General features: G+C 36.5%; 1 protein-coding gene across 1 annotated transcript; it reads right to left on the bottom strand.

The window, feature by feature from the left end:
- Positions 1-2981: 2981 nt before the first annotated feature.
- golph3a (golgi phosphoprotein 3a) lies at positions 2982-18497 on the bottom strand. The gene is made up of 4 exons (XM_051110667.1): positions 18054-18497; positions 11207-11338; positions 10444-10558; positions 2982-7666 (listed from the first exon to the last, which is right to left on the bottom strand). Exons 1-4 carry the CDS (start codon positions 18267-18269, stop codon positions 7242-7244), a joined length of 888 nt encoding a protein of 295 aa, XP_050966624.1. The 5' UTR covers positions 18270-18497; the 3' UTR covers positions 2982-7241.
- Positions 18498-20799: the final 2302 nt, after the last annotated feature.

Here is a 20799-nt window from a genome sequence, read left to right as displayed (position 1 = left end):
AAGAAAGCATTACGTGATGATTTTATTCGCGTGACACGAATATCAACCAATCTAGAGCGATGATGCAATGAGAATATTCATGACAACACCTCATAATAATTTTCCGCTTAAGTTAATTTTGTTTTGCTGCCTTCACGTGTATTTGCGTCTTTGCATTGACTTTGTATGCAATCTACTCGTGTGAATAATTAAATTTGCTTTTAACTGATGCAACCGGACGTGTCAATAAGTTCTTTGCTGATTGGCTTGGGCAACAACAAATCATGCAAATTTTCACATTCGCTGCAGTCGCTTAATTCGCATCGCCCGGCATGAATTTGTCTATTCACGTCTTTGCATTGACTTTGTATGTAATCTACTCACGCAAATAATTAAATTTACATTCATTTTACATGTCTTCTAAAAAGACAAATGATTGTTTTAGTACAAAAATCTAACTTCTAGTATATGTAGATGCGTTCAATTTTGACATTTATCTTAATTTGTCTCAGATATATGAGAAATTAAAAGAAAAGTACTTCAACAAATCTGATGAATATTTTTTGGCGGCAATTGCGTCACCCAATTCATGTCATTTACATCGCCTGGCACAAATGATCGCCTTTGCATTGACTTTGGTATGTGAGAAATTAAAAGAAAACTACAAATCTGATGAATATAATTGCTGCTGAAAAAAAAAACAGCTAAAACCAGCCTAGGTTGTAGGGCTGCAGGATTAATCGCACGATGTCTTGAGGCGCGTTTAGTCAATGAAGCCGGTACGTTGATTAGTAGTAAAGCTCCATCACGTGCGTTCAGCTGGAGCAAATTCGATTTTGCGCGCGATTTGGCGTAGCTTGTCAGTGCTTTACGGCTCTGTGTATTACTTGCTCTGTGTACTGAACGCACGTGATGGCGCTTTACTACTAATCAATGTACCGGCTTCATTGACTAAACGCGCCTCAAGACATCGTGCGATTAATCGTGCAGCCCTACTAGGTTGGTTGGCTGGTTTTAGCTGGTCAACCAGGCTAGTTTTCCCAGCAGGCACACAACGTCATAAGACGCTGATATTTGGTTAAATTTTGGTTGCGACATCGGCTGACCAAAATTCAATGTTCAATGTCAACGTTAAATTGATGTCCAATACCAATGTCAGCTGACCTTGATATTTTGTTGTTTTTAGGTTGTGTAACCAAAATCCAACATTAAGTCAGCGTCAAATTGACGTCAAATACTGACGTCAACACGATTTTCATTCTCAACCAAAATGCAACGTCTGTCCGACATCATGTCCAACGTCAACCTTACGTTATATAGACGTCCAGTGCCTGCTGGGTTGGCTGGTCAAAGCTGGTCAGCAGGCTGGTTTTAGAGGGGTTTTGGCTACTTACCAGCTAAAACCAGCCTGGCTGGCAGACCATCTAAGCCAGCTACTTCCAGCTTAAACCAGCTAAGACCATCCAACCAGCCTAGGCTGGTTTTAGCAGTTTTTTTTTTCAGCAGGGATGCATTTCGTGGCAATCAGGTCACCCAGCTTGAATTTACATCTTACAGTCATGTGAAAAAGTTAGAACACCCTATTGAATTACATGGTTTTCTGTATCAGGACATCATAAAAAAAACTGGTCCCTGGCTGGTCTTAAAATTTCAAAAATAAAACCTCAGATGAACAACAACACATGATAAATTATGCCGTGTCATTATTTACTGAACAAAAATAAAGCCAAAATGGAAAAGCCATGTGTGACAAAGTTAGGACACCCTTACTCTTAACATTGGAATTAAGAGGGTAAATAACAGTCAAGCGCTGCTAATCAAATACCTTTGATTAACTGATCATCGGCAAGTCTGAGCGCCTCTATAAAAGCATAAGCTTTGGCAGTTTGCTGGTCTGGAGCCTTCAGGTGTGTGTTAACACAATGCCAAGGAGGTAAGACATCAGCAATCATCTTAGAGAAGCAATTGTTGCTGCCATTTATCTGAGAAGAGTAATATGGCCATTTTCAAACAATTTGAAGTTTATTCACAAGTAGAAGACATTTAAAACAGACACCTCTCTTCCAGGAGTGGACGTCCCAGAAAATTCACCCCCAGATCAGACCGTGTAAAGCTCAGAGAAATGGCAGACAACCCAAGAACTACACCTCAGACTCTACAGGCCTCAGTTAACATGTTAAATGATAAAGTTCATGACAATACCATTAGAAAAATATGGGACAAAAATGGCATGTTTGGAAGGCTTGGCAGAAGAAAGCCTCTTCTGTCTAAAAAAAACACTGCAGCACAGTTTAGGTCTGCAAAGTTGCATCTGAACAAAACACAAGTTTTCTAGAATAATGTCCTTTGAACAGACGAGACCGAAGTGGAGATGTTTGGCCATAATGCACAGCGCCAAGTTTGGTGAAAACCTAAAGAGCATATCAGCACAAACACCTCATACCAAAGGACAAGCATGCTGGAGGAGGGCTGATCATTTTGGGCTTGTTTTGTAGCCACAGGACCTGGGCACCTCACAGTCATTGAGCTGGCCATGAACTCCTCTGTATATCGAAGTATTCTAGAGTCAAATGCGAGGGCATCTGTCCGACATCTAATGTTGGGCCAAAATTGAGTCATGCAACAGGGCAATGATCCCAAGCACACCAGCAAATCTACAACAGAATTGCTGAAAAGAAAAGAATCAAGGTGTAGCAATAGCCCAGTCCAAGTCCAGAGCTCATCCTGACTCAAATGCTGTGGTGAGAGCTGTGCATAAGCAAATGACCACAAACCTCAATAAACTGGAGCAACGTTGAAAAGAAAAGTGGTCCAAATTCCTCCAGAACGATGTGAGAGACTGATGAAGTCACACAGAAAATTAACGCTTCAAGTTATTGCTGCTAAAAGTGCATCTACAGGCAATTGACTCATAGGGTGTCCAAAGTTTGTCACACATGGCCTTTCCCTCTTGGCTTTATTTTTGTTAAATAAATAATGACACAGTGTGATATGTCATGTGATGATGTTTATCTGAGGATTTATTTTCCAAATTTTAAGACCTGCCAAGGACCAGATCATTTTTTATTATGTCCTGATACACAAAACCATGAAATTCAATAGGGTGTCCTAACTTTTTCACATGACTGTAGCATTGACTTTGCATGTAGTTGAGTCAAATAATTACATTTTGGTCTGTACACAACAAACACAAAGCAAATATTTGTGTGGCATTAATCGCTCTTGTTTACTAGCCGGATGTTTTTTGCGCAACTTGCACAAATGTGACCCTGGACCACAAAACCAGTCAGAATGGTAAATTTTATGAAATTGAGATTTATACATCACCTGAAAGCTGAATAAATAAGCTTTCCTTTGATGTTTGTAAGGATAGGACAATATTTAGCCGAGATACAACTATTTGAAAATCTGGAATCTGAGGGTGCAGAAAAAATCTAAATATTGAGAAAATTGCCTTTAAAGTCGCCCAAATTAAGTTCTTATCAATGCATATTACTAATCAAAAATTAAGTTTTGATATATTTATGGTACGAAGTGTACAAAACATCTTCATGGAACATTATCTTTACTTAATATTCTATTGATTTTTGGCATAAAAGAAAAATGGATAATTTTGACCCATACAATGTATTGTTGGCTATGGCTACAAATACCCATGTTACTTATGACTATTTTTGTGGTCCAGGGTCATAAATAAAAACATAAAACAATAATAAAAAAAGACAATTTCTGATACAACTGGACGTATCAATAAGCTTTTCACTGACTGAGTGTAATGACAATGAATCGTGAATTTTCACGTTTGTGGCAATTGCATTGCCCAAATCGCATCATTCGCATTGCCTGCCATGAATTTCTGTCTATATTCACGTGACTTTGTATGTAATCTACTCAGATGAATAATTACATTCGCTTTTAGTGTGAACACTCCATGTCAGACTAAACAAAATAATTTCCATCAATCTCACGTCTTCTAAAAAGACAAATAATTGTTTTAGTACAAAAATCATACTTATAGTATGTAGATGAGTTCAATTTTTACATTTGTCTTAATTTGTCTCAGATATGCAAGCAATAAAAAGAAAAGTAGTTCAACAAAAAAAGCATCACTTGCTTTTTCAAACAATAAATAACAGATGATGTTTGAGGCACTTTCAAGACCATAGTTTATTTCATGATAATAAGAAAGTATATACATTGGGGTCCCTTTATAGTGAATTCTAAAGCTACACACGATTTAAATTTTCTTTTACTCTGAGACACTTCTTTCTGACAATTCAAAAATCCCCCATGTCTTAAGTCGACGCATCTAAACAATTGGTGGATTTCCCAGACCATCGCTACATACAGTTAACTATTGTGAAGCAAGCATTTGCCATCACTGTGAAAGAAATGAAGAGCAAAACAAAAGCATGTTGATTTTTCAATTATTGCTATGAAACTGAATAAAAATCAACAGAATGACAATAAACAAACATTGAAATATGATGACTCAACAAAGGCCTTCTCAACACATCATCATAGTGTAAAAAAAACAAAATTAAGACATGCTTGTGCTAGTGTTCACATGCCAGGCAAAATAAAGACTGAGACAGAGTTTTGCTCATATGGTATGCAGCATGAATACATAAGAAACTATATACAGATTAAACTAGATTGTGACAAAATGCCAATCCATCCTACCATACTATCGCCAATCAGCTAATGATAATAAATTTCTATCAAAAATATACTGACTCGAGAAAATGGAGGAATCTGCTCTTACATATAAAAGTCACATTTTTGAAGATTATGATTTAATCCCATGCTTGTTTAAAGGTGAGAGCACATGAAATGGAAATCTTACGGCATTCAAAACTCCATAAAACGTCCCTTAAAATCTTAAAGACTTTTGCAAACTTGTATTTATCAGTGGAAAAAACATCTAAAGAAAGTGAAGCTATATGCCACACATACGCATATTTTCAGGTTGGACATCGATTTCTTAGAATTAAACTCTTGTCGTCCTCAAATTTAGTTTCTGGTAGTTGTATTCAAGGGGTCTGAGGCCTCAGAGGAACCGAGTTACAACCAATTTCTGAATCTAGCTCCATTAATGCCACATCACAAAGAGCTACAGTACATACTGCACCTTGAGAGCTATGCATCTGTAACCAATCTCAGGCACATAAAATGACATTTTAAAATAATCTCAACAGAGGTTGCGTTAGACTTTAACATTGTTCGTCATTTTGACGGACAGGGTCGTAAAAATCCGTCATAATCTATTATTACCCGTCCTTTTAATTTTCATGTTTTAATTATAACAACACATTTAATTATTTAATTATGAACCTACAGCGCGATATACGCGTATGCAATTATTTCAGAGAACAGATGAGACTGCGTAATTTTTCATGTTCCATACCACACCCGTAGCTACAGCGATTTTAATATATCCTCATTTTTATGAGTCAATATCATTCATAAATCCCAATTGTTCTTTTGGTTAATGCTGTTTTCAGTTGATGAATGAACAGTGCATAGTGACAAATACAAGTACAAATCGCAATTTGTGTTACTTTTGTGTTACAATGCTGTTACGGGAAAAGATTAAGCTAATTGGTTGGTTCTTGTCACATGATCCGCGGTGCGCTTGCGGCATTCTGGAAAGGTTGAGATGTTTTTATCTCGACGCGGCGCGGACGAGCCTGGAATAAACAAGCGCGTCGCGACCGCGTCGCGACCGCGTCGCTTCCGTTATGAGTGCGGCTGCCGCGCGTCTACATTTGAAATGGCGAACTTGAGCGCGCAAAAGACGCCATAGGGGCCGTTCACATATCGCGCCTAAAAACGCGTGAAAACGCTAGGCGCGCCGATTTTTCCTGCTTTCCCAAGCGCTCTGTATGCATGACCCGCGGTGTGCTTGCGGCATTCTGAAAAGCTGAGATTTTTTTCAACTCGATGCGGCGTGGTCGCGCCTGAAAAAAACCGAGTGCGTCGCACCGCGTCGCTTCCGTTATGAGCGCGGCTGCCGCGCGTCTACATTTGAAATAGCGAACTTGAGCGCGCAAAGGACGCCATAGGGGCCGTTCACATATCGCGCCTAAAAACGCTAGGCGCGCCGATTTTTCTGTAGATTGCACATTCTGAAAAGTTGAAATTTTTTCAACTCGATGCGCGCGCCTGCCGCGCGTCTACATTTGAAATAGCGAACTTGAGCGTGCAAAAGACGCGATATGTGAACGGCCCCTTTATCTGTTGCGGCGCGACAACTGTCGCGTCCAGTGTAGACACGGTGTAAGTTGTCAAAGTGACGGACGGCCTAAAGATTAGATAATTAAAACAAAACAAACAAACAAAAAAAAATCCGTCATTGACAGACAATTTTAGGTTAACGCGACCTCTGCTCTAAGTAACACCAGAATTCTCATAAGGAATCACCACTATAAATGTGTGAAGAGGTAGAGTGTGAAGGTGTGGGGTGTTTATGGATAGAATCGGAGGTAATGGTAATTAGCGGTTAAAACAAACAAACAAACAAACAAACAAACAAACAAAAACAAAAAACAAAACAGAAATTGCTCATACACCCAGTAAATATTAGACAGGTCCTCTAACAGCTTTAACTTTGTTACCCTTCGTTAAATTTGCATTGACTAGCAATTAAAATGCTGTTTGATTCTTCTGTTTCAGTAGTGTATGTGACGCACTTGCCACAAACTACTAACCTGTTATCACAACAGGATTTCATCCTTGATAACCTTTTTGGTTTTTTTCCAAGCTCCACTATTAGTATGAAAACAAGTTTTAAAAAATTATGGTACACTGCAGGGAACTTTATTTTTCATGTACCACATGCAGATGAATCAATTCCAATTAAATGCATGAAACTGATGACAAAACAATAGAAAAAAAATTAATCCTTGCCTAATTTTCTGATTGTAAAATTTATTAGGTACCCAACACAGATGTTTAGTCATGAAAAGAAGCCATTTTCTGTGGCAATGCAAATGGTAAATGTTCCAACAGTCTATAGTTACAAGGTACCCAACTGCATTCAACTGAATAAACGATTCAGGAAGGACAAAATAAACTGGTCCCCTTATTAAACAAAAGAGAAACCCAATCATAGATCTTTTCGAGAGAGTAGTGAGGAAGGAATATCTACAAGGAAAAAAAACAGAGACTCCATTTTGACACACCAGGTCAATTCTCAAAGCTGATTTTACCAGTCCGACCGTTTTACATTTAAACACACGTCCATTAGAACTGAACCTGCTTCATTTGGTGAAGGCAGCCACCACAGCCCACAGCAGCTCATTGGTGTTATTCTTCATGCTCTCGCCCTCAGGCTCCAGGTCCAGCAGTTGCCGTACTCTCTTCATGGCCAGATCGTACTGGTCATCCAGCAGCGGGGCGAACGCGTTCTCTAGTACGTCGGAGGAATGGGCGAGGAATATAAGGGCCAGAAGACGCTTGTCCATTCGGTGAGGGTCGTTCACCCACTTGTCCAGCACGGCCTCCTGCACCTTCTTAATAAGGCGCTGCTTAATATTATTATTGGTAAGCGGGTGTGTAGTCATGTCGAACAGAAGAAAGTTTTGTTTTTCGGTAGTGAGGACGCCCTTCTCTACGAGGTTCTTAGCCAGGCGCTCTCGGACATTACGCAGCTGATAGTGAAGCTTCAATGGGTTCCATGTCTCACCTGCAAAAGACAAGCACTTTCAGCACCAAACAAACTGACATTCACTTTATTTGACAAGGACAGGGATAGTCATAGACACAATTTGTGACTGTAGACTGTATAATAAGGTTTTCTTTCCCGAAGATGTGATGTACGATGATTTTTTTACCCACATAAATTGCTAAAAAGTATCAAGAAAATAAAAAAACTGACAGAAAAGCACCAGAACAACTGTTAAAAAGTCAGGCATAGGATGTACAGCTCCCATGAGGGCTGCATATTTCTGACATTTCACTGTGAAGGACAGAGATTGAACTGAACAAATGAGGCCTGAATGCATCTTTTGTGGTTGTTGCCTACATTTAAATCATTAGTTTCAAATAAAAGAATATTTCATAACCATTCATGTGATAGAAGAACAAGGTAAAGGTCAAAAGAAAGATATGAGTGCATTCCTTGAAATAGGCCCAGCTGTTCTTGAAAATAGCTTTTTCTATTTCGTGTAATAGACTAGACAGCTGGAATGAACCAGTAATAAATGCATATTTATTACAATCAACAAATAAATAAAATAATTATAATAACAACTTAAGGGCTGCACAATTACCAAGTAAAACTTCGGGCTAATTTGGGTACATTTACATTGGTGAATGTTGATTAATGTTCACTGTCCCTTTTTGTGAAATACAGGAATATCTAGTTAATATTAATAAGCTAGCAGGTTTAAATTATGGCAGATAACTAATAATTTTACATTGCTATGCCTAAAAATAAAATAAAATAAAATAAAAATAGTTAGAATCATAAATTAAGGGTTGCACAATTATTAAATATCTAGTTGATATCAATAGGCTAGCAGATTCAAATTATGACAGATAACTGATAATTGGCCAATATAATAATTCCAAATTCCTATGCCTAAAAATAAAATAAAACAAAAAAAAAATTAATAAAATAGTTAGAATTATTAAATATTATTAAATATCTAGTTGCTATCAGTAAGTTAGAAAAGATTTAGAAATAACTGATAATTGGCCAATATAATAATTTTAAATCGCTATGCCTAAAAATAAAATAAAATGTAAAAAACAAAAAAAAAAAAAAGTAAAATAAAATGCACATGAACTAACTTTATAACTTACAGTATGGGCGTTCATTTTGAGATAGTGTTCACTATGCTAGTAGTTTTTAGTGTAGTCCCATTTACTGATAGCTGCTCCTACAGGAGTATTACATTATTAATAGTTTTCATCCGTTTTCTTCAAGATTTTAGCAGCTTGCAGTCTTTCACAACCTCAGTTGATCGTCCCCTGTGCTGAAGCAGAGAAGCACAGATATCTCAGGATCAAAGCAGACAGTGGTAGAGCATTTGCTAGTCATCATCCTGCAGTAATTTATGGCTCTGATCTAATTCTGAGCACATTTTATACACTCTCTAAACGAGGACGGCAGCTCCTTCTCTCAGACGCTTTGATCTCACCCTTTGACCCTTTGGCTCTCCATACTGAGACATTTCCAACTGAGCTCACAGCACCAGAAATCTCATTCAAAATCATTCAAAAATTGGACCAAAGCAAGTCTGGATCCAGTATTTTTATGTGCAGCAGGCACAGTACATTTAGAATGTAGCAATGGTTAAAATGACTAAGTTTTTGCAACGTTGAGTAATGCATCACAGAGATATCTCACAAATCCTTACATTAAGCACAGAGCGAGTGTAAATAAGAGATTCATTGTGCAGTGTAGAGAGCTTCGTTGATAATGTAACTTTGTGAGATCGCGATGAACTAAGATGAGTGACGGCTTTTAGTGATTTTTAAGGGAGTTTGTAAATGAGATATTGATTTAATACAAGAGTTAAACGAACAAGAAATTAATATTAAGTGACTTGCATTGTTTGACTATAACACTATTCCCTGATTTTGCTCCATTTCATCATCAAAAATAGTTTGAAACAAGTCACAACCGAGCCGCTGCGCACTTCCATTCAAACACAGCGGTGTTTCGTTTATGAATGAACGTGCGTTTTTAAACTAATCTAGTGAGTCAATGATTCAATTGCCCATTCATAAAGTCAGTCACTTGCTTTATTTATGAATGAATCAGCTGTTCGAACAAATCAAATGAGTGAATGATTCAGTAATTAAATCAGTAACTTGCTACCACCTACTGGCAGTTTTAATTTAATTTTAAAGTATCTTTTCAGTTATTTAAATCATCTAATATTTCTATATTCAAAATTTTATATTTAAAAGATTAATCCCAACATGAATTTATGAATTTGACTGCACTCGTGCCACCTCTGAGCCTTATTAAACATGAAAATACACCTACAAGCCACTTTTGAGTTCTTCTGTGCCACCTCTGTAGCACAAATTAATTTTGTTAATACTGATTTCATTTGATTGGTAACTTATTCTTACTCTTATTCTGTTGTTTTAATTAGAAATTTGATATAAAAGATGACACACTTTTAATAAAGTTAGAAAAATGCCATTACAAAGGTAAAAACAAAATTCCTCTGTAAATTACTTTAAGCAACCAAATATCACCTCATAATAGGAAGGCGAATTTTTGATCAGATTTGATTTTTTTTTTTTAAGTTAGGAGCATAAGTGAAAAGAAAGTGTAGAGCCCTGAATTACACCACCATTTAAAAGTTTGGACACTGAAGAAAATTTAACTTTGCCATCGCAGAAATAAATTACATTTTAAAATACATTAAAAATAAGGTACTGAGGCGATCAGAATAAATAATTTCAAACTTGAGGAACTCAAATGATCTGTGCAAAACTCACCACTGAGTAACTCTATCCAGCTCTGCACGGTTTCGGGCGGTTGAGTGTCTTTTATGTGTTTCAGAGCCTCATCCAACAGCACATCCCCCGTTGGCGCATCAGACTTACATATAACCTGAAAAAAAAAGACAAGAAAAATGTCACTGATCTCATTAAAACACCCTAATGCACAAAGCACCACTTACATCAAGGCTGTGAACTCAAGAGGATAAAATCATGTGAAGGAGATGAACTACTTCAACTGAAGACCAAAGAGTTTTACCTCATACATTAAATGTAATGCATTTTCCAGGGATAAATCTGAACTCCGTTTAATAATAAAAGTTCTCACTTACAACAGCCAACACCAACCGCAAAAAGTGGCCTCCTGACACACAATTAATATCAAAGAGCGCCCTCTTGTGGTAGAAAGTGTCCTACGCAATTGTAAATGGACTGACACAAGAGTGCTAAATTTTACAAGCACATAAAGAATATATCTTCTAAATTTGTTCAGTCCAGTTATGCGTTTGTAGAAACCTCTACCATCAGTATAGCCGTTGTAATGTTGCTGTGTAGAAAATGTCTTTTTTTTTAATGTTCTACTGAGGAATGAAACTCAAAAAGGTTTGGAATGACATGAGGGAGAGTAAATGATGACAACATTTTTATTTTTGGTGAACTATCCCTTTAAATGCTTTTAGTTCTGAAGGGGGGGATACAAAACAGGAAGCCTCTTCCTATCACATGATCTTTTTCCAGAGCACTGAACGGTTTGTCTTACCTTCCGGGCAAGTAGGCTTTTCCTCCTCATGCCACAGGCCTCCAGCTGCAGTCTTCCCCGTAAGGCCAGCTCAATGAGCATGCAGCCCCGCAGGCCTGATGAAATGCAGTCATTCCAGAAGGAGGTGTAGCCCTTGCACAAAAACAAAATGAAGAAAGTCAGTATACATGCCCCAGCAGAGTTGAGTGTAACTAAAACTTCCAAATGTTTTGTGAACATAGAAAAATGTTCAAACACAGCTTACGGATGGCTCAAAATGATAAACGCTGCTAATATAGACTTCAGTCATTTTGTGTTAAGACCAACAGATCACACAACCCAAAAAACAAACGCCACCCCCAAAAAAGCGACACATATGGGGTAGATACACTGCTCTCCAAAAGTCTGTAAACGCCCTAGAAAAGTAGGGTTTTGGACAATATTGGCATGAATCCTTTTTAATTTGTGATAATTTTGCACTGATAAATGACAACACAAACTACGAAAACATATTTTATTACATAAACAGTTTACACATAGAAAAAACCTACATTTTCAATTCATCAAAATATCTACCAATAGCAGCCATTACAGCTCTGCATAATCTGGGCCTAAATTCATTGTATCCTAAATTTAATTGGCAATCAATTGTTGAAGCTATTAAGGTGTGCTGACCCAAAAATCTTTTAAAAACCTGGGCCACGTTTAAACCAGTAACCTGGCCTCACAGCTGGCAAAGGGGCATGTCTGACTTTGACATCTATATATTGAGATTATTATGTAATGAAAATTTGCTGGTCTTCAATAATATTGTTAAGTTACTTTAATGTATTTGCACCAAAAAATGCTAAGGATTTATGCTGATATCGTCCAAAACCACACTTTGCCAGGGGTGTTTCCAAACTTTTGGAGGGCAGTGTACACATATGCATACATTAATAATCAAAGTTTGAAATGCCACCTACATAAATATGTGCTTTATAACAAAACTACAGAGATAAAATGGATGGCTGTTAAAGGAGAAGTTCACTTCCAGAACAAAAACTTACAGATAATTTATTCACCCCCTTGTCATTCAAAATGTTCATGTCTTAATTTCTTTATGACTAAAGAAATTATGTTTACTGAGGAAAACATTTAAAGACTTGTCTCCATATAGTGGACTTCTATGGTGCCCCTGAATTTGAACCTCCAAAATGCAGTTTAAATGCAGTTTCAAAGGGCTCTAAACGATCCCAGCCAAGGAAGAAGGGTCTTAACTAATGAAACGATCTGTTATTTTATTATTATTATTTTTTTAATTACAATTTATATACTTTTTAACCTCAAATGCTATTCTTGTCCAGCTCTGCTTGTACTCTGTGTATTCCGATTCATGGCAGTTAGGGTATGTCCAAAAAAAAAAAAAAAAAAACACATCTCATTTTCTTCTCCAACTTCAAAATCATCCTACATCACTGTTTAACCTTTTTTTGTAAAGAGCGTTTAACCTTCTTTGCATGTTCACTTTGTAAACACTGGGTCGGTACTTCTGCAGCGATGTAGCACAATTTTGCAGTTGGAGGAGAAAATGAGATGGGAGTTTTTCGACAAGACGAGCATTCGCGGTTAAAAAGTATATAAACTGTAAAAATTATTTTAGAAAATAACTGATCGTTTCACTAGATAAGACCCTTCTTTCTCGGCTGGGATCTTTTAGAGCCCTTTGAAACTGCATTTTGGAAGTTCAAACTTGCGGTCACCATTGAAGTCCGCTATATGGAGAAAAATCCTGAAATGTTTTCCACAAAAAAACAATTCCTTGACGACTGAAGTAAGAAAGACATGAACATCTTGGATGACAATGGGGTGAATAAATTATCTGTACATTTTTGTTCTAGAAATGAACTTCTCCTTTAAAACTCTAGGTAACTTAGTTTGTCTAATTAGTTGAGGTAAAAACATATTCTACAAACTAATAAATAAAGTCATAAATAGGCAAAATAATATTATTAATAATGATGATAATAATGTGTTTTGTCACACAATTTGTGTTGGACTAATACATATTTGTGTAACTACTGCATTTTGTAATTCAGAACATTTCTCTTTCTGTTATTCCTGTGGGGTGTGTGTAGCCTGAACTGAATTCATGAATTAAAATTGTGAATTTTGCCCAACTCTCAGGCATATTCATGATGACTTTAGTTTGCAGTGTCATGGTTAGCACTGGATAAAGTGAGCAATGGATCTCTCCAGTACTAACAAGGCCTGCTTTGTGAAGGTCCAGTCTCCTGTCCCAGAGGACACTATTGGGAAACAACAGGCCTCTTTCAAGGCACTGGCAACACAGGCCACGCTCCACACGTGAAGTGGAGCACATGCAAAAGCCCAGAGAGATAGAAGCACAATGTTTTATCATTGACCTGTATCATGGCAGCTCATCTTGCATTGTCATGCTCATTTAAATACAGGAAGCATGTGGATTTTGAATGCACAAAAAGTTATTAGGTTTTAAACTAATTTAAAAAAAGAAAATACATTTTACTGCCAAATCAAATCGCATTTATTTCAGATAACTCAAAATAAAATGGTCATTTACCCAACCACAACTCAACTCTTTTTCCCCAACAGAACTTAAAATCACCATTAAATGTCAAAGCTGCTTTCTCAGGATTTTCTGATCATTTACTCACCCCCATGTCTTTCTTTCTTCAGTCAAAAAGTAATTAACGTTTTTAAGGAAAACTTTCCAGGATTTTTCTCTATATGGTGGACTCCAATAGGGATCAGTGGGTTGAAGGTCCAAACTGCAGTTTCAGTGCAGCTTCAAAGGGCTCTACATGATCTCAGCTGAGGAATAAGGGTCTTACCTCATGAAAGAATGTGTCATTTTCTAAAATAAATCAATCAATCAAAAATACGTACTTTTTAACACAAATGCTCACCTTGCACTAGCTCTGCCATTTCAATTTCATGCATTACGTTGCCACATTGGAACGGTCACACGTGATGTAGGCAGAAGTACCAACTCAGTGTTTACAAAGCAAATATGCAAAGAAAGTCAAACACACACACAAAGATAAAACAACAATGTCGGATTGAAGTTGGAGGAGAAAATGAGATGGAGTTTATCGCCCTATCCTACACAGATGAAGAACTAATGACGCGTGACCTTTCAAATGTGATTAAGTAGTGCAAGATGAGCACTTGCAGTTAAAAAGTACAGAAATGTTTATTTTTTTTAAAGCCTTTTGTGCCCTTTGAAGCAACACTGAAACTGCAATTTGGACCTTCAACCCATTGATCCCCATTGAAGTTCACTATATGGAAAAAAAATATCCTGTTTTCCTCAAAAACCTTTTTTTTGACTGAAGAAAGACATGAACATATTATATGACACAGGAGTGTGTAAATCATCAGGAATTATTAATTTGGGAGTGAATTAATCCTTTAAGCAGCACAACTGTTTTCAGCACTGTTAATAACACGTTTCTTTAGCACCAAATTAAAATATTCCTAATCAAATAAATGCAGCCTTGATGCAGGCAAGAGAAAAAAAAATGCCTTTCAAAAAACAAGCTATTAAAATGAATGAATATACTTATTAAAAGTGTTTTTAGCTTTGAAGAACACAGCATTCAAGCTCACCAAAGTCTGTCATAATTTTCTTGTTGACATTGTGGGCAAGTCCTCTGCCATGGGAGTAAACTAGATACTCGAGCTCTGACAACAGCTTAAGAACTCACAGGCAGACAATCACCAAAATGGCTCAGTAGGCAAATGCAGCTGGATTTAAACATGGCAAAGTCAGAACTGCTGGAGGAGATGAACCACATGCAAAATAGAGGCTCTTATTTACTTAACAGTAGATCGATGCTTAATGTCATCTTATGAGAGCTCATCTTTTTTTGTTGGTTTAATGAGATTGGATATATGTCAAGGTGTCCAGGTGACATGACCCAGACCGTGTCCTTGTTGCAGTGCAATTACACAAAAATGTACTGCGTAATATTAATTACCAACTTTTACACCCTCCAAGTTTAAAATTATGGTTTGGCATTTGCTGCTCATAATTATGCACATTTACTCTCTATACTCACATCACCTAAATACAGTAACGTGGCATTACTTTCATGAAAATAAAGCACAATCTCTTCTCTTTCTTTCTTTCTTTCAATTTTGGGGTAAAATATGATCTACATGGTTCTAACAGGTTCTGTAAGGGTGTATTCACACCTGTCTTGTTTGATTCGAATGAATCAAACTCAAGTTTGTTTCCCCCTTGGTGCAGATCTTTTGGGCAGGTGTGAAGACAGCAATTGCACTTGGGTGCGGACCAAACAACCGTATCGAGACCCAGTCGAACAGGTGGTCTCAGTCCAGGTTCCAAACAAACTCTGGTACGACTGAGTTTGGATGACCTTAAGCACACTTGTGGTTTTGTTTACAGTTTCTTGTTTACTTGCAAAAAGGGCAGTGTGAAAGCAAACCACACAAGAAGAAGAAGAAAAACAAAGAAAAAAAAAAAAAAAAAAAAAAAAAAAAAAAATCAACTTTGTATTTGGTCTGGACCAAAGCAAGTGAATTAGCAGACTTCCTGGAGTGAATACACCCTAAGATTCTCCCAATCAAGCAACAGAACCAATTGCCAGATTTTAAAGTGTTGACAATGTTTCTGTAAATTTTGTGCCAACCATAAGCATGAGCAAACTGTAGTACTGGGACATGTTAAGTTAAGCCATTTATCCTGCTGCTTTCCATGCAGATAAGCAAATCTTGACTGAGGCCTCTGTATGAGGCTCTACGTGATATTCAATGACTGAAAATGCCAGGGATGTAAAACCCAGGATTAAAGACCTTCTGTATTAATGTTCTTGTGCAAGATGGTGCATGGTTGTTAAAAATAAATGGAAAGTTATCTACCACCAACAAACAGTACAGCAGTATGACACTTCCATGATCAAACAAGATGCTGAACAGATCATAAACATCTAAACATGACAACAAGGAAAGAAACTATATAAATCTAGCATTCTTCAAATTTATTTGACAAATAGTGTCTCCTGAATCTGTTGAACTCCTCAACCTGATACTTTGACACAACCAGAAAGCCACTATTTGAGGTCTGTGGCAAAGAACCAGGACCCAATACATACCAGCCAAGGAAAACACTTTAAATCTGGCCATTTTTCTGTAAGCTACAATTCATTTTGAATAGTACTGAAAAGCCATTGCTGTTGAGAGTGTAACTGAAAGCAGACAGTAATTTGACATGAATGGGCTATAAAGAGACGTGTCTTCAGTAACACTGCCCTGCTGAATGCCGCCTTGACCAAAATGTAACTACAAAGGCCAGACAATGAGGTAGGTACAATTCACTACCTACTATAAACTTTAATTAAGGGTCAGTCAACACAACTACAGCAGACACCTCACAGCCAAACTGGCTCATTTTAGGCCTCTTTCCCTTCAGGCAGTCACATTAGTTAATTCCCTCAATCTTCTAGTGTTCGATCATTGTGGCATCAGTAAGTGTTCTACACAGATTTGGGGAGATAATAATAATTACCTATAAATGACCCATGTATTTTACTTTTCAAACAGATCCTCCATGTTGGTGATATTCTATAATGAATGGTTATGATCAGAATGGAACACTAGCTTACTACTGCACTGTATACTTGGAAGGCATTATTGTTGCATTGTTATCACATGACCTCCTCACATTACAGCATTATGTCATTATCTTAATTATAATCTTTTTTGCTTTTTTTTTGCACATAACCCAATTTTGAGTCAAAAGATCCTAGCATTTGGCAGTCCAAACAAATAATTGGGGAAAAAAACAAAACAAAAGACATCACACTGGAAATTGCGAAGTTGGAAGTTGAGTGCATTGCATCATGCAATACAGCATTTCACGCAGTAAGCTCTCATGTATACTGTGCATTTTTTCAAGTGTAGCAGTGTTGGGTATTCTAAGCATACTGAAAAAATGCATACTGTGCATTGATGTTTATACTACACATACTGCAGAAATAGCAAGAATGGCATGCTATTCCGAACATGGCCGATGATTTGACACAAAGCATTGGTTCTCAATCCTGGTTCTGGATGACCCCAGCACTGAACATACTGCATATCTTCCTTTTTAAACTCATTTAATTTTATTTGAGGTTTCAAGACCTGTGTTTCAGATAAGACAGACACTTAGGAAGGAGAACCACTGCTTTGTGCGAACTACAAAAAAGGTCTTATTTGGATTTGTCCCAAAACGGTTCTTGTTATGACTGGATTTACAATCTGGAGTTACATCTTAAAAATGTGAATGTGGGTGAAATGTGACAAGGCCAGGGGTCCCAGTGGGGGACGAATGCATTTTAACTACATACATGCATCTTTTAACTATAGATTTATATATATATATATATATATATATATATATATATATATATATAGTCATGATAATGATATAATGATAATGTCATAGCATCCCAATGTCACACTGCTTACCATATGCTACATGAAACAGGCTATATTTGTATAGCTCTGTTTTTTTTAAACTATATGTTCAATAAACTATTATTTGTTGTGACAGTCTGGTGGGCCAGAGTACAACTTATAATGCAGTTCAAGGCTAAAAGCAAGCTAAAAGCTACGTTACACTGCATCACAGCAAACATGTAGCTGACTTTAACTCAAAACGTCAGCAAATTAAAAACAAACGGGATAAAATAAGAACAACCATATTGTTTCCAGCTCCTCCTTTCTTTAAAGAGCTCAAATATCAACTCTAATGGTGATTATAGTGAGGGAAGATGAGAGGTAAAGGGCTAAACATCGACTACAGACAACTACCAACAAAATAAAGCAAAACAACAACAACCTCGCGGTCTTTCAAGCCCAGCAGCAGTACTTCTTCCATCAGGGTCAGTCTGGTTTCCTTCGAATCACCGCTGTCATCGTCGTCCTGCTCGTCTCCGCGGCGGGGCTCGTAGTCCTCGTCGCCGGATCCGCGGTCTCTGTCGGCGGCTGCAGCGCTGCGCGATGCCTCGGTGCGTCTTTGCACCAGGCCGGAGCTCCGCTGGGTCAAAGTACTCATCTCTCAGACACACTAAAACTAAACCTCCTTCCCAGACAACTCCTGTCTGAGAACAGACTGGCTTATTCAGTCCGATGCATAAATGATTCCCGTGGTAAATAATAGAAATGAAGGTGTAAATCGGGATTTGTTTGGGAGAGGGGCCCCTCGCGATTCCTACCGCGGAGCGTCGCTGATGCCGTCAGGTTTAATATGGCGACCAGCCGTGACGAGAACAGCAGTGGATGTGGCATCTCGACACTCAGCTTGGGTCTCTAAACCTGGTGAGATACATACCGAGATAGCGTTTTTGAGCATCACTGGCGCTTTAGGAGCACCAGGGTTATTATAGTTAACTACAACCAAAACCATTGAAACTATTTTGGTTACTATTTAAACTATTTAAAAATCAGCTAGGTGCCATAGCAACATTTATCATTTTCATTTATTTTAACTCGATGTAGCAAAATAAATAAAAGGAAAATAAAATAAAATTAAATAAATACAAATTGTATACAATAAATAAATAAACGAACACAAATGACAAAAACACAGCAAAATGACAGAAATTACTACATCTTTAACTAACTAAAAAAATAATAATAATAAAATAAAATGAAATAAATAAACTAGAAGAATATCTCAATACCTGAAGAGCTGATTACCACACTAGATTTTGTGACAGACCTCAGGTGGTGCCATAAATATATTTAAGTATTTATTTAAAGATTTTGCATATGTATATATACATACATACATACATACATACATACATACATATATATATATATATATATATATATACATACATATATATATATATATTAGGTTAAGTTGTGCTTGTGCTATTTTGATTTTCTATGAATGTGCACTTTCAAGATAATTAAGACAAAGAATAACAATCGTATAAAATATCAAAATAAATAAATATTATTATTATCAGTATTTAAAAGTTGAGTACATTTTTTTTCAGGATTCTTTGATGACTAGAAAGATCCAAAGATCAGCATTTATCTGAAATAAAAAAAAATTCTAACATTATACACTATACCAGGGGTGTAGTGATCATGGAGGGCCGGTGTCCCTGCAGAGTTTAGCTCCAACCCTAATCAAACACACCTGAACAAGCTAATCAAGGTATTCAGAATACAGGTTAGTATTTTTTTAGGGTTGGAGCTAAACTTAAAGTCAGTACTAAGAAATTATATAAACACATTTATAATGTTACAAAATATTTCTATTTTAGATAAATGCTGTTCTTCTGAACTTTCTATTCATCAAAGAAACTAGAAAAAAATTCTACTCAGCTGGTTTCAACATAATAATAATAATAATAATAATAATAATAATAATAATAATAATAAATGTTTTTTGAGCAGCAAATCAGAATATTAGAATGATTTGTGAAGGATCATGTGACTGGAGTAATGCTGCTAAAAATTCAGCTTTGAAATCACAGGAATAAATTACATTTACATACAAAATATATTCAAATAGAAAACAGTTATTTTAAATAGTAAAAATATTTAAAATGTTTACTGTTTTTGCTGTACTTTGCTTTGAATCAAATAAATGCAGGCTTGGTGAGCGGAAGAGACTTCTTTATAAAACATTAAAAATCTTATACTGTTCTGAGATTTTTAATTGATATGTGTATATATATATATATATATATATATATATATATATATATATATATATATATATATATATATTATCAGTACACACACACACACACACACACACAATAACCATTTCCTTTAAAAGTTACGTTCCATCTAAAATTATTGCTTGTTAGATTACTTTTTACAAGAACTGAACATGATTGCAAAGCATTGAACTAATCTTTTATTTAAATCATATTCTGTAGACAAAAAGAGCGAGTGACATTTCTCAAGTGCATACATAAAACTATTTAATGCTATTTTTACATGAAAATTATAATTTTGACATCAGTCGTCCAAAATAAAGCAATGTGACATTTTTCATATATTTCAAAGGCCAAACTCTAGTAATGTGAACATTAAAAGTTGGTTATAGAAAAATACAAAACCTATACAGTAATAAGTTTCTATTCCAGCTCGCAATCACTTGTCATACACAAGAGAAGTGCTGAACCAAAGTGAACAGAATCAGATTTACAGCTGACTGTTCAAGTAACAGTGATTGACTGGCAAGGGGCAGTAGTGCAAAATAGGAGTTAAAGGGGTGTAAACAAAAACAAAACACTAAGGAAACTGCTTTCTCCACACATTTGCCAGCAAATAACTCAGTGAACAAGTTCAGTGCTTTCAGAAGCTTACATTAGTTTCATTACATATCAAATGCTGAAAAACAATTTTTAAATGAAGTGCCTGTTGATTTGTGGCAGTAGTCCTACAGGCACCTCAGAAAGGAAAAAAACAAAATGTGCACAAATGCAGATACAGTATTAGCTTATGTTTAAATAATTACATTTGCAAAGGCTTGCAATTTACTGATTTGAATCTTGCTGTGGTAAGTACTGATCATAAGAAAGCTTTGTGTATTTAAATCTCATAATGATAATGTA

Source organism: Labeo rohita, chromosome 5, assembly GCF_022985175.1.
Source record: "Labeo rohita strain BAU-BD-2019 chromosome 5, IGBB_LRoh.1.0, whole genome shotgun sequence".
In the NCBI taxonomy this organism is placed as follows: domain Eukaryota; kingdom Metazoa; phylum Chordata; class Actinopteri; order Cypriniformes; family Cyprinidae; genus Labeo; species Labeo rohita.
This window is presented reverse-complemented; position numbering and strand designations above follow the sequence as displayed.

Excerpts from the sequence above, each read along its gene's own strand:
- golph3a (XM_051110667.1), bottom strand. The coding sequence starts at position 18,269 with ATGAGTACTTTGACCCAGCGGAGCTCCGGCCTGGTGCAAAGACGCACC. Across the intron at positions 11,339-18,053 it reads TGGGCTTGAAAGACCGCGAG|GGCTACACCTCCTTCTGGAA; the intron begins GTTGTTGTTGTT and ends TTTTTGTGCAAG. Across the intron at positions 7,667-10,443 it reads CTGGATAGAGTTACTCAGTG|GTGAGACATGGAACCCATTG; the intron begins GTGAGTTTTGCA and ends TGTCTTTTGCAG.